Source organism: Brachyistius frenatus, unplaced genomic scaffold (assembly GCF_029030835.1).
Source record: "Brachyistius frenatus isolate BFR_SWC_R1_liver_20210118 unplaced genomic scaffold, ASM2903083v1 Contig_289, whole genome shotgun sequence".
Taxonomy (NCBI): Eukaryota; Metazoa; Chordata; class Actinopteri; family Embiotocidae; genus Brachyistius; species Brachyistius frenatus.
The window spans coordinates 307,550-325,865 of NW_027210888.1; the positions used below are offsets into that span (position 1 = coordinate 307,550).

Genomic DNA, 18,316 nt, shown 5'->3' on the forward strand with positions numbered 1-18,316 from the left:
AAATTTATATAATATATATATTTACATATATATATAAATGTCTACCTGAATCTATTTTTTTTATTTCAAAAGCACTTAATCCTAAATCACATTCATATCACGTTTTTACTGTTGGTTTGATGCAGAATACGTCTTAAAAATAGTAATTATCTACTTCTCCTATTATTATACGACTAATTCATTAATAATTTAGCATTTCAGTTAATGTGTAATACAATTTTACACATACCAAAAAAGTATAATTCACCCAATGCTTGCTGGTTTACATTCCAGCCCTTGTGACATGGTTTTGTAATAAAGTCATTTATGTTGATGCATGTTTTAATTTCTAATTAAACAGCTGATTTACCTTGAAGGTAACAGAAGCTTTGGTGCAGTAGAAGCTGATGGAAACAATAGGGTCTTTGGGTGTGTGTTGTTGGGGACTGTTGAGGACGCCTCCCGTCTCTCTCTGCTGGTAGAGGCCTTCCTCTCCTTCTTCTTCCTCCATGCCGACGATGGCTGGGACGAAGGACCAAGCCCAAGACACCCAACCCTCGTCTATGTCTTCAGGACTCCCAGACTGGATGTAGAGGTCCTGGTTGGAGTACTGGCTCGACCCCTGCCTTTCCATATCTACACCCATCCCTGGAGGAGATAAAAGTCTTAATTAGGTATAATGCAAACATAAGCAGATGATTTTACTGTATTTGAATTAGCACTGGGGAAAACGTCCGGGAAAGAGTCAACCAAAGATTATAATAATAATAATAATAATAATCAAAAATAGATATGAAAAAATAATTATAATTATAATAAGAATCCTAAAAAACAAATGTCACTTTCTTATACAAAAAACAAATGTATTAAATTTGTAAACAATATTGCATGAATATATTTAAAAAAGGGTTCAAATAAAATAAACACTGTTCCACCGTAGCATGCTTTTACTTCAATATATAAATCAATTCAAAGAGGCAGCATCTGAGAACAAACTGGTTGAACAGAAAGAAAACAGTTGACAATGGAAGTGTCTGTACACAGAGCAGCACACAAAATGAATCTGTCCGTGCCTTCAGGGCAGTTTAATACAAGCAAGTTGTTTCAGCTGTCAAGGGAAAACACAAAACCAGCACAGACCGAGGCCGTTCCACAGTAGTTGCTGCCAGCATGCAGGTGTGTAAGTATTTGTGTGCTGCATGAACTCACTGCTGCATGAACACTACAGACAGAAAGGGGAAATCCATCCCAATGGAGGCCAGAGGGCACAGCCTGTCAGCCAGCATCCTGACAGAGGAGAGCCTTGACTGAGCCCAGTGGTCAAGGCTGTGTGTGCTGCAGCCAACAACACCGGCCAGGTCCACCAATGTATGCAGCGAGAGGTTGGGTTGCATATTTGAGGAGAAGCCAACAGACTGAAACGGAGGCCACGAAGGAAGCCAGGTAGCTATGAGCCAGCAGCATGAGTCCAGCTCGGCAGGTGAAGGCGGGGGATGGTGAACTGTGGAGGACGTGGGGTGGAGGTGACCGGAGCACTGACTACTACAGGTCACAGGCCAACACAGGAGATCGTGTGATGGAAAAGGTAAGTGGACTGCGTGTTGGTTGTGACAAAAAAACAAGCAAAAGTCTTCCCCTAGAAAACCATTACAGGGTTCGCAGGATCCCCAAACCACAGTGCACTCCTCCGGCTCAGATCCTGACCCCTGAACTGGTCCCATCATGTCTGTTTCCATACGCGTCGGGATAGAGGAAGCTGATGTCAATACACAAGAATGTGTAATCCCATTCCTCACGGCCTCACGTCCTCTCCGAGAAAACAATATTGTCCGTGAGGTCACAGTTTAGGAATCCCAGAGGCTAAGGCGGTGAAAATTATGACATATTTTAATTAAATCTTTCACTTTGTGAATTGGCAGCTGGAAATCCCATGTTATAGCTTTTTATCTCTCTCTCTCTCTCTCTCTCTCTCTCTCTCTCTCTAGCCCAATATCCCTGTCCAATTCTAGCTCTCATTTCTCTTTGTTTCCTTTTTGTTTTTACTCCACGAAGCCTTTGAGGTGTCAGTTCAACAAGTTAAGCTATTTCACTTCACGTCACAGCCTGACGAAGCCTACGTTTGAATTACAAGGCAATCAAAATAAAAGTACAATTACCAATCAAGTGATCAAAACAGACCAGCTTAAGGAGACTTTGAAGTATTAATCCCAAGATGTGAGTGAAAAATTCCCAGAGAGTGATCTGGGCCGGCCAAAATATATGCTGCCGTGCAGTAGAGCACTTTGAGCGTTCACGTAAAATATTCCTGTTTTCTACAGCATGAGGGCAATCAAAGGCTGACTGGATCTTTTTCAGACAACGCTCAGTACATAAGTGTGGCACCACCTGAGTGAGCATATGTCCATAAGCAGAGCTCAGAATCAATGCAATAGGATGTGTCAGGGTCTGGGCATGATTCCCTGAGTTCAACGTCTTTAAAGCAGCAGTGTATATCTAAACCAGTGAAGGAGAGAGAGAGAGAGAGAGAGTGTGTGTGTGTGTGTGTGTGTGTGTGTGTGTGTGTGTGTGTGTGTGTGTGTGTGTGTGTGTGTGTGTGTGTGTGTGTGTGTGTGTGTGTGTGTGTGTGTGTGTGTGTGTGTGTGTGTGTGTGTGTGTGTGTGTGTGTGTGTGTAACAGCTCAGTGACACCGACACAGAAAGGAGGAGTAAGAAAAGGCAGTGCACTCACAGGCCAGTAGATGTCCCTCCATGTTTATAGAGGGAGAGGTGGAGCGGTTACCTGACCGCTGAGCACAACCAACTCGTGCATCTGCTGTGTGTGTGTGAGCACACAAACATCCTACCTACTTTGATATAACAAAGACACATATTAACATATACGCCTCCTATTTATTAACTTTAATACCACCAGAATGACATTAACGTCAAAATGTGTTAAAAGCCATTTTGGCTCTCAAAGCAGGAGAATGTAAATGAACACTAGACCAGACCACACAGAGCTTCATCCACGTCCATGGAGTTCTACATTCAATGGCCTCTGCACCTCACGCTCGTATTAAAAAGATCCCGTCACGTCACTGGGGAGCATCAGAAAGCCACATGAGGTTTATAACACGGAGATAGCGTGTGGCCTCTGGCTGATTTGTGTGTGATGGTCCATCCCACTCAACAGCCCTCTGGGGACAGGCAGGACACACCCACCTACAAAGTAAACACTTAACACCTTAGTCCCCTGCACACCTACAGAGCACAACAAGCTTACATGTGATATTGGCCAAATCATAACAACTGCAGGCACTCATACAAAAGCTCACATGTATGCTACAGTGAGAGTCCGCCACACTTAAGCAGCCACAGTCCTCTGTTCATAATTCTTCACATACTCGTTGAAGCCATACAGCTCTCACTGCCGTGACCAGCTGGTCCATTCGAGCATGTTAGTCATCCGTGTTTCCAACCGCTCGACTTTTTAGAGTTTCACAGACTTCACTGAATCGCAGACAGTAGGAAAACTAGCTGTAAAATCCTGACTGAAAGGTTGCTTTGGTTAGTGACACACAAGTATCCCGCACCCTTCACCTATTTGGGCTATTCATTAATGAGACATTGGCTCTTAGCTAAAAGAGAAAGACTCAAACAAACAACGTGCAGCTACAGTGAATCATGGGCACATAAACACATTACGAGGCTTTTTCCACTTCGATAATTGGCAAAAAGAAAAACACCTTCACATGAGGGAAAAATTAATATTCCCTTTGAAAATGTTCTCGAAAGAACCACTTTAAATTAAAAGTCATGGATTATTAATACAACAAACAGTAGATCCAGACTGTATTCATTACTCTTGACTAAATCTTTTTCCCACACACACACACACACACACACACACACACACACACACACACACACACACACACACACACACACACACACACACACACACACACACACACACACCCTCATTTCATAACAACGAAAACACAACTACAAGCACCGAATCAGTCCAACAGCATCAGTTACAGAAACCGACTCTCAGCGAGAGTAAATAAAGGAAACACACATACACAGGCCAGCGCAGCCAGAATACACAGCAAAGACTCACCACAAGCAACCGACGGGAAATCAGATGAATGAGATGAAATACTACGTAAAATACTGGCTTCGTGTTCCAGCAATCATGTGACAATGATTGTCTCCTACAGACTACAACCCACTAACAATAAATATGCATGTAGGCCAAGTCACTCCGGGTAAGTATCAACATGTGATTGAACTGCTCAGAAAGTATCCAGAGTAAAGCTGTCTGTCCTGGTTTGGAAAATTATATTTCCTCATTATGAATAATAAATCATTTGAGGATGATTTTTAGAATAGTTCAGCTTTCCTTCTTAAATCTGAAATGAATACACTGAAAACCATATGTTCATGAACAAGCTCGGACCTCTGCCAACTTACACACACCCACCTACTGCAGCACATACACGCACAACTGCCCCCTGCCCCCTTCAGCTTCTTCACTCTGTCGATTACTTCCAGCATAACAAGATCTGGGGGTGCTCAGGTTCCAAGAGCTGGTCCCCTCTTGTATATTTTTGTGATGGGATACTAATTCATTCTCAGAGGCTCCGCATAGCAGTAGCATGACACCGACTCTTACATCTGGCATTGGACACCGAACTAGAAGCTGCGCCAACTTGCAGTGAAAGTTCCAGGCCAAGAGGCAGGGAGCAAGTTAGAAGGAGCGAGCAAATGAACTATATTGTGCTGGGCTTTCTGCTTTCCCCACAACTTCTCCTCCATAATCTGCTCCTTGTGCTGCAGAGCCTGATTTCGCCCGGCGGGATCTGGGACTTGATATCGTTCTGTTTGGCAGGAATGAGGATGAGCAGTTGGGAGAGATGAGATAGGTGTTCAGGGAATGAGGTGTTTTTTTTAAGGGGTAACTGCTGTTATTAAAAGTATATAGTCGTTGTATGAAATCTTGTGTTTAACCCATATAAATCAGAATTTTTCAGGCATGGAAATATCCAAATCATGTGTCATTGCTAACCTGGTCATCATTTTTTCATATTTTAATGGGATGCCTGAACATGAAACACACTTTTTCATATAAACTTGATTGATCGGTCAATTGCAACCAATGTTCTATTTCAAATATCCAAAACCCATTTTATAACACTGATGTAATTAGCCAACTCGGGGAAAAGGCAAAAAAAAACCTTCAACATCCCCTCGTTTGGAGGTCAAGTCAACACCTTGAACTCTTTGTCATGTTTCCCGAACCATTCCTGAGAAATGATTGCATTATGTCAGGGTGCAATATCCTGCTCACATCCACTACATACCAGGAACACCCCGCAACACCTGCTGGTTGGAAGATGCTTCGACCTTCGTCACAGTCGCTGAAATCCTTAAACTTACTATTGTTTCTGCTTCCAACACATCAACTTCAAGAGCCGACTGTTGCTATAATATCCCGCCACACGCCATTGTAACCTAATCAATACTATTCACTACACCTGTCAGTGGTTTGAATGCTGTGGCTGATTGGTGTCATCATCACTAATAATGATCTTTTGGAATAACTTCAACATATATGTTTAACAGCCTCACTGGCACAAGGCCAAATTGAGTGTGCAAAGTACAATGAGTGTACAGTAAGTACAGTAAGCTAGTATGTGTCTATGCCTATGAGACATGCTGAATATAAATAAGCATTATACTCAGCTGCTGGAAGTGAGCAATGTGATTTCTTATGCTGCTTCAATTAGAAAGACAGAAGTGGGCCTGTGTTTGATTCCTCCTTGTTTCTCCTCTTCATCCTCCTTTCTGCTGCCTCCATCCACATGGAGGCGATCAGGCCTGATGACAACGGTCTGTGTCGAGTTATACGCTCTGGATTTTGTTTGTGGAAAAAGCAGGAGGAGCGCACACCACGGTCAAAGCAATGTTAAATGTCCCGTTTAGGAACAACAGGAACATATGGACCGACAGAGCCCCTGAACAGAACAAGGCAACGAGCAGAGAGTCATGAGATCGACGTGCTGTATCGGAACCGTTCAGTTCCAGGAATCATACTGATCTACAAACATTGCATTAAAACGCAGGCTTCATTGTCTCAAAAACACAACTTTGACATTGGTGGAAAAAACGCTCAGAAAAATACTTGTTACATTACATTTCATTTAGCTGACGCTTTTATCCAAAGCGACTTACAACACACCGACGGTACACCATCGGGAGCAATTTAGGGTTCAGTGTCTTGCTCAAGGACACTTAGGCGTGTGGACAGGAGGAGCTGGGGATCGAACCACCAACCTTCCGATTCGTGTGCAACCCACTCTACCGTCTGAGCTACAGCCTCCGTTCAAAGGCTGTGCAGGGAAGAGAAGACCAGATTTATGTTCAACGTCACATTCATGAACCTGCTGCATTTAAGCTAAAACAAGAGCATTCCCTTTTGTTGTCCAAAGTTAATATCAGGCTCCTCATGTTTTTTATTTTAAATGTTGTCGCCCTGTTAGAAAAAAGGTTGCAGAAAAATTAGACTGAAAATTGATGTATTTTGCTGCGAGTACCCTTTAATTGCTAAATGGGGAGAAATGTGCAGCTACAGGACAGCAGTCTCTGCAAAAATGAGGCTTCATTTATAAGATTTATGGCCTAACGCATCATATTTGACATATAAAAGTTACAAGCTATTGCTAGTTATTAAGTGTAAAGTTCCACTGAAAGTAGCTTTAAAGAAACTCAGCTCCATTATTTATTTTTTACATAACAATAAATTAAAAAACAAAAAGGCAGACCAAAGAAATGTTAGGGTCATTGACAGAATTGGCACTTTTCTCCCAAAGAGACTTGGCTCACCTGGTAAACTGTCTCCGGCCTCCTTGACGTGACCAACGCCCTCTTCACCTTCACCCTCTTTGTGTCCTCCAATCTCCCCGTAGTACAGGGCAATAATCAGCTCCAAGATTCGGATGAACATGGGTAGCTGTTGATCAGTAATGGACAACTTCAGGCTCTCCACCATGGTCTGGATCTGAGAAAACAAATACAGGAAAAGTGTAATGTATGTATGTTGAGACTAAATTTCTATTCTTGTTCAACAAAGTTATATGATGACATACAGCTACAAACCACAAATTAGGTTCTGAATGTGAGTAAATTTACAGTATAGAGTAACAACAAGGAAGTGGAGGCATTGAGCAACATATAAATAATGTAGGATAAAACAAGTTTAAGATACAGATTTAGTAAACCAGAATCTCCGTATTTTAGAAGTTGAAATCCTTCAGCATGAGACTTATCGTTAAGAATTAGTTCTTCATTAAATGGACCACCAACACTCGAATCTGTGATTGAGCAAACATCTTCTGACACTTAAATATGAACACCAAAATTTAATGAAATGTTGAAAAAAGTCAAATCTCTTTCAAAAGTACTTGAGTACCAAACACTGCTGTTACTGGGATCACACATCATATTAAATGTGTCATGCACATTTTATGTTTGTTTTGTAGGAAGTGAATCCAGAATCTCACTGGATTAGAACAATGGCCTGAAATTAGTCATTATCCTGCTATTGATTTTAAATCCACATGATTGTCTAACAAGTGTCCGCTGCTATGACAAATCAAAACTTTTCCATCACATAACATGTTTGGACGAAAGCAAAATGACATTTTTAACTTGAGCTTCGGGAAGATGCTGGCAGTTGTTGCTGAAATATAGCGTTTCTCACTTTGATGACAGATGGGATCTTCGAATTGATGTTGTCGTAGGTAAAATGGAGGCGTGTCCTGAAGGAGCACTTGTACAACAGTGGGTCCTGGTAAAACTCGATCTTGCCGCTTGCGTTGCGTTTGTCCAAGCACACGGTGCAGTCGGCGAAGTTGATCACTTTTCTCAGGACCAGCTCTGGAGCTGCACAGACACAAGAGAACAACATTAATGCACATTATTTTGCAGTGAACATAAAAGAGCCTGACTTGATTGTGCTTTGCACTAATAAAAAAATATGTATGTCAATGGGTTGAGTGCTCCAATCAGGCTGTTGAGTTTGTCAAGACGTCTCTGGGAGCTGACTTTGGTCATTGAAACAAATAGTGTCACTTAAACTTGTCTGATACATCTGTGTGACCTGTTAAAACTAACACTTACTGTAGTATGTAGGTTATTGTCTCAGAGGATGTTCTAGTTAGAATATAAGCAGCTATTGCTCACCAGTGATATCCATAAAGGCCCTCTCCCAGATGTCGTCCACCGTGTAGCACTCGGCTGAAGTAATGTTGACCGACAGCACAATGTCATCTTCCACATACTTCAGGATCAGGTTGTTCACCACAATGTTCACGTTGTTCACAACACGCCGGATCAGACTCTGCACATAACCTACAAACACACCAGATACATGTTTTACTGTGCAGTAAGTCCACATAAAAAGATATAAACATGCACAGAGAAGGGCATCTTATCCAGATTAATATGCAATGAGATATTTAGGACACATTAACTTAAATTAAGATACCATCAGAGTATAAAATCCACAGCGGCCTTCCTTTCAAGCCCAGGCTCAGTACCACTGACAACTGCCATCCTCATGGACTCGTAAATAAGAGGAGAGGAGGTCCTGACATATTATTTTTTTGCCACAGTTTATTCCTTGGACATGAACACTGAAAGAAGCTAAATATCCATAAAACAAAATTTTTAAACCCTCACCCTGCATGAGCAGCTCTACAAATCCAGGGTGAATTTATAAATCTTTGAAGGGCTCTCCTCTCCTCTCAGATGCTAAGTCCTGTTTAACCCAAAACTATGCACAAGCTGCCTCAGATATATCCCTCCCAAGCCCATTAAACCACTGAGAAGCCTGCGTGCTCACTTAAACATTAGCAAGATTCATTGCATGAGTACATGCATTCACACATAAAAATACAGGACTTTATGCATATTTAGAGAAAATCTGGTCTGCTGCCGATGATGAGAAGACCAAAAAAAAATGACCTGTGTGAAAAACACATCTTAGCGTTATGGCTGGACAGGTTTTGGTCATCACCTTTCGAAATTGAATACAATATAACAAGACTATGACAAGATATCGTGGTGATTGAGAAATCAATTTTGTAAATGAAACAAAGATATATAGGAATAGATGTTTTGAAGGGTGGCAGCTTTCCTGATGAAGAGGTGAATGGATGTAAAGCAAGCAGGAGAGAAAAAGCAGCCTGACAGATTGGGTTTCAGCAGAGCTGTGGGAGCCATCCTGCAGTGTTACCAGTACCTCCTAATGGCCACAGTGACGCCCAGAAACAGAAGCTTCGCAGGAAAAACATACATGGTAAGGTCATTACTCAACAAAGTAAGAAAGAACTTAAAATATTACAGACAGGGGAGTTTCAACCATAAAATATGAAAATATACAGCAATAAATCCTCCTAACCACAGGACCAATGGCATTATTCATTCCTCCCATGTACTGTTAAACACAGTCACTACAAGTTAAAACATATAAAGCTTTAATGCTTTTCCCCTATTTTCCAAACCAAATGTTTTTCTTCCTGTATCTACATGCCTGGCCCAGAGCAGAACAGAACCGATAATTGGGCAGAACTAAATGGTGCTGTTGATGAAAATATTTATATGAATTGGTTAACTGTTCTGCCACTTGTACACAGGCCCGACTATTCATTAGCATAATCCAATTGACTAAATTCTTATGAGTTTGCTGCCTGACCAAACAGAGTGGCAGGAAGAGAGGATGACTTAATATAAACTCAAGTCATAAACGTAATGTGTGTTCGTGACATTTATGCGCGGCCTTGCATGCGTGCGCTAGTCTGCGTTTAAGTGTGTGCCTGGCTGCTTTCTTCCGTGCGTGCGTGCGTGCGTGTGTGTGTGTGAGAGTGCGTGCGTGCGTGTGTGTGTGTGTGTGTGTGTGTGTGTGTGTGAGAGTGCGTGCGTGCGCGTGTGTGTGTGTGTGTGTGTGTGTGTGTGAGAGTGCGTGCGTGCGTGCGTGTGTGTGTCTGTGGTTCTGAGGTCAGTCCGAAAGCTGCTGTCGCACCTGCAGCCTGGGCAGTAAAACCAGCACTTTACCCCCTGCTATTTCCCTCTCTGGATCTAATTTACCCAAGTCAGGGTGTCTTTCTTTCTCTCTTGCACTCTCTTACACTTGTTATACCTCTTCTCCTCTTGCCTTGCACCAAGTCCAAGGCCTCAATCCATCTCCCTGCGAGCCATCGCACTACTCTGAACTTCTGTAAACAATTGACACAGCCAGCACCTGTGCCGCGGCCCACAGGGAAGAAGCCCACTTAAAACTGTTCAACCATAAAATGACTGGAAAAAACAGCTCCTTTATGTGATCTAAGAATACGCCAAGTGTTCTTTTCTGTGCAATACAGGAAAGAAACACTATACTGTACATGCTCACCATTTTTCCAGTAAATGGAAAGTATTAGCAACTATTAGCCATGCCAGTTATCAAGTCCATCAAATAATAAATACACAGTAAGGTGGTCCTGCAGTGTTACAGGTACAATTAGCAATGTAACCAAGAGTATACATAGAGCAGCTAGTCTGATATGTAACATCATTAACATGTCAAGTAAACTTTACAAAATTCAATAATTCCCTGTCAAAACTTATATCTGTAAGATGTAAAATGAAGAGCGTGAACATAGTGTTGCAAAGACCTCACTTGTACGGTGGCAAGATAGCAAGCCGATATGATTGCGATGTTACTATCACCAATATCATGTAAGGTCCTTAATTGTGTCAGCCTTTGTATTGGCTGTGGGGCCTCAGTAAAACGGGAGATTGACAGAACCCAGCCATGCATGGTACCGCAGGTCTCCACAACAGAAGAAAGCTCCAGCTGGAGAGAGCTCCAGCCTTTACCAGTGTGGGATATTCTCTATCCATAAGTAGCATTTTCCAGTAATACCAGAACAGCTGCTGTATTTATTTTCCGAGCAAAGGCCCCTGTACCAGGACAGCAGCGGCACTGGACCACGGATTTATCTCAGGAGTGCGTTTGCATTTCAGTCCATACAAATCTCGTTCTCCTCCAGTCACACACATACTTGCACAACCATGCATGCATGCATGCACAATTTTTTGATAAGCTGCTCTCCCCGGAGAGACCAGCTTTGAGGGCGGCTGCAGTCACAAGGCATCACAAGGACATCTCTTCTGTCCTTCATCTCCGCCCAAGGGCTTCTGCTATCTTACTCTTTATTTCAGAGCGAGCGGCCAGCCTGTTTCAAACGCATCTATCACCATGGTGATGGCAGAAGTGAATGGCGTTCCGGTCCTTGTTATTCATCGCTATCTCCAGCAGATACCTTCCCCTCGGCTGTGGAGAGGAAGAGCGAGCCAGCGTGTGTCAGATAAATCACTCCCCACCGCAAAGAAAAGCGGAATCCTTGAAACCGGGCCAGCTCGGCCCGATCAAAACAAAACAGGAGGACCTCCGCTGTGACATCATGTTTATCATGAACACAAGCGCCGTGTCGTACAGTCACGACATGAAATGTCAAACATGAATGTTGCTGCCAAGAAGTTAAAAATGTTATACATCTTCAACCTGCCAGCAGAGGAGACACAATCACCACCATTTCAAAGTGAAAACCTACGACTAGTGTGACAAATACAATATCTGACCAAATGTGAAATATGATAACAACCTCAACTTCTGTTTCTGAATTATGTCCAGAAACGTGTTTTTACATCACTATATTATTTTATCCAATGAAACATTTTAGCTCAATTTTGTCACAGTATAAGAATTCTTACAGTAAGAGGTTACAGTGACCTTTGACCACCAAAAATCAACTTACTTGTACTTGAGTTCCTGTAAATGCTTGTGATATAAAACGTTCGGGAGACTGGGACAGACAGATGGGACAGATGTAAAGTCACAATGACGTTGTTCTTATACCACCAAAATCTAACAAGTTCATTCTTAGGAGCAAGTGAACGTTTGTGCCAAATTTCAAGAAATTCCCTCCAGAGATCTCAGAAGGACGACGAAATAACACAAAGCCTCTGAACAAGCTTGTGGGGACGTATAACAAAGTCAGAACAGAACTGGACTGGACTGAACTGGAATTTGATGCCTATATTGTGTGATTGAACTTCATATATCTGTATCAGAACGGGAGAAATGTCCCCAAATGTTCTACTACTCCCAAGAGATGAAGCTGATATAAAAAACATTGGTTAATTGACTATGTTAGCCTGGAAGAACTTAAGAGAAATAAATATGGCACCTGCAGATGCAGGTAAGGTCTAGATGAAATGTCCAAAATAATGTGGGACATGAAAGGTAAAACAACAAATGTGATTTGATTACCCGACACATGTAATGTGTCTCCAATCCCTGCTGCATTCAAGCTTGCTCTACCTGAAGATGCTGTCATCCACTATCATACTGTAAACACACCTCGTACTAAAGGTATCAACATACTTGCAAAAAATAACATCTTGTGACTTATCAGGAGCTTTGAAACTGCAAATCTGGAGTATATCTGATCCACCCAACTCAGTTACCACACTAAACCTAGACTCAAAGGGAAACGTGCCACTATTAAATCTCTTTGAAGTCATATACTGTAAAACAAAACACATTTTCAACAGTGTGAATAGGGCCAAAGCAGGAATCCCCGAGAACAGACAAATGCGGTTCTCACAAACGGTGGCCGCTAGACCCCCACGAGCAGCAGTAAACATAATCACTCACAGAGTCGCCCAAGGTGGAAGCACTTGGTCTTTGGTCTTTGTGTGGCTACCAATCCCATGGCATATGAATTAACATCACTATTTTCCACCACAGGGTGAACAAGGAGGATAAATTCATTCAGTATGTGAGAGCTTAAGGCCAAATGACTGGATAATTGCGAGTGGCTGCTTTTTGGTGTCGTTGTGTTTTGTTTCGGTTGTTTTGAAATGGAGGGAAGAGAGATGCTGACGAAGAGGTGGGATTGGTCATTTCCCTCTGATAGTCTTTCTTAACACGTACATATCCAGACAGTAGACACACTGCAGCGCTGCTTCACAACACATCCACACGTGTCCATCACTGTGTTCAAAGTGTAAATAACCTCATAATTGGGAAAGTATACATCAAGGATGGAGACCAGAAAACGTCTGACCTCATCACATATCTTTGCTTCCAATTCTGTGAAATAGATTTTAAGCCCAATCCATAGTTTTTGTTAATATATTTTATATTCCTACACAGTAACGCTGCACAGTGCACACACGGTCTACAGTAAGCCTACATTTATAAATATTATTTTGTGTGGTGTCAGTGTAATAAATGATATGTATGTATGTGTATGAAGAGCATGAGTATTAGTGTAGGTCGGGTCTGCCGTGAAGCCTCTTCAATCCCAACATGAACAAATACTGAAGTTCAAATGTCGTCATGAACAACAACAGCAGAGCTTAAAAGGTGTGTTTATCCTTTCAACTAAAAGCATGTTTAAGAGCTTCGATGTCCGAGGACGAAAACATTTCTATCTAAACCAAGAGCTCCATTACTTGTGTGCACTGCTGTGCTGAGTCCTCACTTTTAAAAACATCCTTTAACTACATTAAAGACTGCTGACAGGTTTGGTTTGTATCTTATTCTTAGGAAAATATCCCCCGTCTGACTCATAGCAGGTCAGTTTTACCTCATCTTCCTTTTAACCTCTACCTTTTAATTAGGAAGGGTGGGATTACCACATCCATCTGCTTCCTCGCTATTATTGAGGTGCTGCGACCTCTGACCCCAGAGTTGTCTCTATAGCCTGTAATGGGTTGAAATAAGGACCACGAGCGGAACAGTTTGGTGTATGCACACGAACAGATATACTAAAAACCCTCCACACACACACACACACACACACACACACACACACACACACACACACACACACACACACACACACACACACACACACACACACACACACACACACCTGGGATATGCAGGTCCGACGGGAGATGCTGGGGTGTGAGGCACCCTGCTTTAACAGCTGGGAAGAGATATTATCTCATAACGTCAGGCCTGGAAACGGATCCTCCCCAGATACAACCAGCCAGGAGTGTAAGTGCACACGTTCATGTGTAGCAGGGCTCTGGGAGGAAACCTTTGGTTGTTGGACTGACCTCGCTCTTCCAGCTCATGACCCACACCTCTCTCCTTTCTTTTCATTCATTTCTACTCTCTAACAGCCAAATCTTTTCTTGACATTTTAGTTTCTAATCTGCGAAATTCTTCCTCACCATTGTTGTTTTTGTTATAAACTTTTATCGTGCTCCTACAACTTTTGTTTTTATTGTTTTGTCAAAGAATTTGTTACATACATTTTAAACTTTGTAGTATAAAATTACTAACATTATGCATCCTTTCACTCCTCTACATGGGTTTAAATAAGTTTCATATTGTCTATATCAGGATAAATACGATGGAAAAACATTCACTTGCTAATATGAGGTCTGTGTAAATTATCTTTAAATGGGCATTATCCATTCATAATCAAACAAGACCATTGTTTGTGAAGTGCAGTAAAGTGGTGCAGTAGGGTAGCCATGGAATCCACAGCCCCGTAGGAGTCATGTGGTCAAGTGGCCTTGTTGATAAGAACCATCACTCTGTGATTTATCCCAGACACATCCCCCATGCTCAGTCTGGCTGATTTACACACAAAACACAGAGCTATAGAGCTCACCCCAACAGGAATCATTTCCACAGTGTAAACAGCTGTTAAATACATTTGAATCCGACGCAACTAACAAGCTTTGTTGTGTGCTTAGGTCCTAATTTCTGTCTCAGTCTGTGGCCATGTCATGTCCTGTCCTGTCCTGTCCTGTCCTGGTGGTCATTCTCTGAGCAGGGGGGTAGAACAGCCTCCCTGGGTGCGGGGCCATCACTCACCTGGGGGCAGGTCTGGGTCGCTGGGGGCAGCCTGCTGGAGGCGGCGGGGCTTGGCCACCGTCTTGGAGCTGTCTGACACACTTCGACTGGTGGAGCTCGAGCCGCTGTCGTGGTCGTCCTGATGAAAAAACAAACAAGAGCGTCTGTGAGAAGAGACGGTGAAGTAAGTACAGGGTTCTACTCAGAGCTTTGCACAACTGGTGCATTTAGATTCACTCTGGCAATTCTTCATTTATCACCAAATCAGGAAAGTAAAATTTAACGGTAGTGCCAATTAGGCTTTGGTTATTGAAATGTTCATGCACCCACCAGGTTATGTGGCTTGGTTTATGGAGGCTGTATTATTCCATGGTCAAATTATTCTCTACATATATAAACAGAGTAGCCTAGTTCCCTTTTTCTGCATGTACAAAAAGTCAACTTGGTACAAAATGAAGTTCAAACTACTTGTGAAGCTTCAAACAACACTTCTTGAGATGTACTAGCTTGTAAAGCGTAATATTGGCTTGCAGGCTATCATACAATATTGGTTCGCAAACAAATCATGTAAACTCTGATTATGGGAAAGAACGTAACCAGTCTAATCTAAGTTACCTATATAATCTAATTATTGTAAATAGACTGCATGGCAGGAATGATTAAGAGAGCATTTACCATGCTCCAGTGTTTCTGAGCCATGAGCCACCCCTTACACCAAACCTGCTCACTAACCTTCCTCCCATCCCCATTTAACAACCAACCCGTGGCCTCTACAAATAAACTCTGGTCCTTGGATGAGAAGGTTGAAGGTCTCTCCTCCACAACAGCACGTCATCTGCGCTCGGGAGACCAGTGGCCTGTTAAGCCCAGGAATGCAAGTGCAAATTCTGTGTGTGTGTGTGTGTGTGTGTGTGTGTGTGTGTGTGTGTGTGTGTGTGTGTGTGTGTGTGTGTGTGTGTGTGTGTGTGTGTGTGTGTGTGTGTGTGTGTGTGTGTGTGTGTGTGTGTGTGTGTGCGTGCGTGCGTGCGTGCGTGTGAATGATGATGAAATGGACAACCCCTTCAGAGATGAGCCTGAAGATAAACAAAATGATCCAAGATTCAGAGTAAGGAGGTTATTTATTGGTTCAGCTTGGAGAGTGCCTCAAGCTAGTGGGTGCTCTGAGAGGTGCAAATAAAACATTAGAGTCATGAGGTGAAACAGTGGAAGGGTCAAGAGGTTAGGGTTAAATGACTAACTGCCAGGGACTTCTACGAGCTCTACTGCTGCGGAAAATAACGTTTTAACTTTGGCAAATCCACAGATGCCAAAAAAATAAAACCTAAGAGGGAGTTCCCATGTTGTTCTTATTGATACTATATCAATATGTCTAGCAAAATGCTCAAACTCTCTCCCAAAGCTGGAAGCAGAAAATCAACGCTCTCATATCTGATGTCATCTAGTGTCGAACCCTGGAGAAGCTCCATTAACAATACAGAGGCTGACTTTGTGGACTTGTAAAATTTCTAGTAGCAGATTGTCACCTTCTCCAAAGGTTCTCGTTGCCTTGTTTCCAAAGTTTCAAAGGGATTTGCATGTTGACAGCTTTGGATTCAACAGTTCATAATCAGAGGTTGTGGGAATAAAATTTGTCCAATCTGTTTTCTAATGCAGATGACAAATACATGTCCAAATTGGAACAAACCACCATTACTGTAAAAACCTCTTTAAAATGGGGGAGAATTACATCCAAAAACAAAGCAAAAACTACATCATATACCTACGACAGCTGAAGTCTGATTCCTCTACAGCTACTATGTGTAATTACAAATACCTCATATTCATAGTAGACGTAGGCCTGCAACAGAGGATGGTGAAAAGAAATGAAAAACAATTAATGCAGAGAAGAAGTCTAAAAGGATGGCAAAACAAAGCAAACATATCAGACGCATTAGAAACAGTGAGAAGTTGGTAGAGGTGGAGCGCGAACAACACCCAGTATGGCATTGATTAGGAGTTACTGCAGCACTGTAACCTCTTCACGGTCAGCCTGGGTGGCAAGTTAGTCAGACAATTTGGACAAAGAAAGGGGATATCACATGTGTTTAGCATTTAACTGTCTCAGGAGTCACCCCTTATCCTGACTAATATAAACACTGAAGGTGTCAAACAGAGTATTTCTGGCTACCCCATGCACACACACACTTCATTCACAAATACTCAAATGAGCAACCTAAAAACCCGCAGCCACACCTTCCAGGCAGGTCACATGGTATACATACTGTAGCTGCACACAACCCACACAATTAACAAAGCACTCTGGTCCTAACACTATTTAAATGATAATGAACTCCTTTCTCTGTTTGTGGTTGAGGAATGAAGATTGGGTTTTAAACATACTTTGCATAATTTGAGTCGTGGACACTGACAGAGAAGAAAGTATCCCTCAGTGCAGTAAAGTAAACACGCAACAGCCGAGAGATGAGAGAAATATTTACACTTTACTTCGTCGAGGGTCGACGCGGCCGAGCTGCACTATGCAAGCAGTTTTCTCCTCATCAGTGAGTGGTGGGAATTAGTAAACAGAGAGGGAGGAATAACAAATACTTCATCAAGGTTCTGAAGAATTGGGATTGGCATATAATAAGATGTAAATTTGTTGCTCATTATTTCACACTTCATTTCTAAATTTGTCATCACTTCAAAAGTTGCATCTGTAATATTTAAAGATATTACAAAAGAAAGAATAAAGACTGGTCTTTAGATTAGGTAAGCTCATAATGAGACACACTCACATGTTGCAGTGTTTAGTTTACATCACAATACACTACTGGAGCACATTAGAATTAGAAACAGCCTCCCTCCCCTGCAGACTCTCATATCTATACCTAAAGGAATGCATAGCCCTGCAAGCCAAGAGTACATTGAGTTCAACAGCTTGAACTGCCACTAAAGAAGAAGACTGCCAAATTTGGAAGTAGCGCAATTAAGCGCTCAATGTCACCGTGGGCAGTGAGCAATTCTCCAGAGGCGAAAAATGCCTTTTCAGAGGGAAGCCCTGGGACAAATGAAGCCTGCCTCAGCTGCTGCCGGGTAAACTGATCCCTCCAATGCCACGGCAGGGCACAGGACAGGGAGGGAGGGATGGAAGGAGAGGGAAGGAGAGAGAGGCAGAAGGACCGAGGAGAGGGGGGCTGCTTCCCCTGCAGGCATGTCAACTCAGCTGTTGAACAGAGATGATGGTAGTTAAAAAGGAAAAGAGAAGCAAGAAACAAAGAGATAAGTGGAAAAACCAACAGTGAGAGAAAGTGAGACAGCAGATCCAGAGTGGTGGAGAGACCATAAGAGTGAGAGAGAGAGAGACTCAAAGATAGTGAGACTGGACAAAGAAGAAGCAGGTCCTGGCAGTGTGAGTGACAGGCGAGGGGGACCCCCTACTCAGAGGGTAAGT

At 42.5% G+C, this 18,316-nt stretch overlaps 1 protein-coding gene across 1 annotated transcript in view; it reads right to left on the reverse strand.

Annotated features, from left to right (window-relative positions):
* Positions 1–18,316, reverse strand: part of LOC138635076 (intermembrane lipid transfer protein VPS13B-like) — a 317,362-nt gene that overhangs the window by 282,382 nt on the left and 16,664 nt on the right. Inside the window, 5 exon segments of the mRNA XM_069722388.1 lie at positions 350–627; positions 6,846–7,020; positions 7,723–7,904; positions 8,205–8,372; positions 14,908–15,025. Of these exon segments, the coding sequence (XP_069578489.1) occupies positions 350–627; positions 6,846–7,020; positions 7,723–7,904; positions 8,205–8,372; positions 14,908–15,025 (921 nt within the window).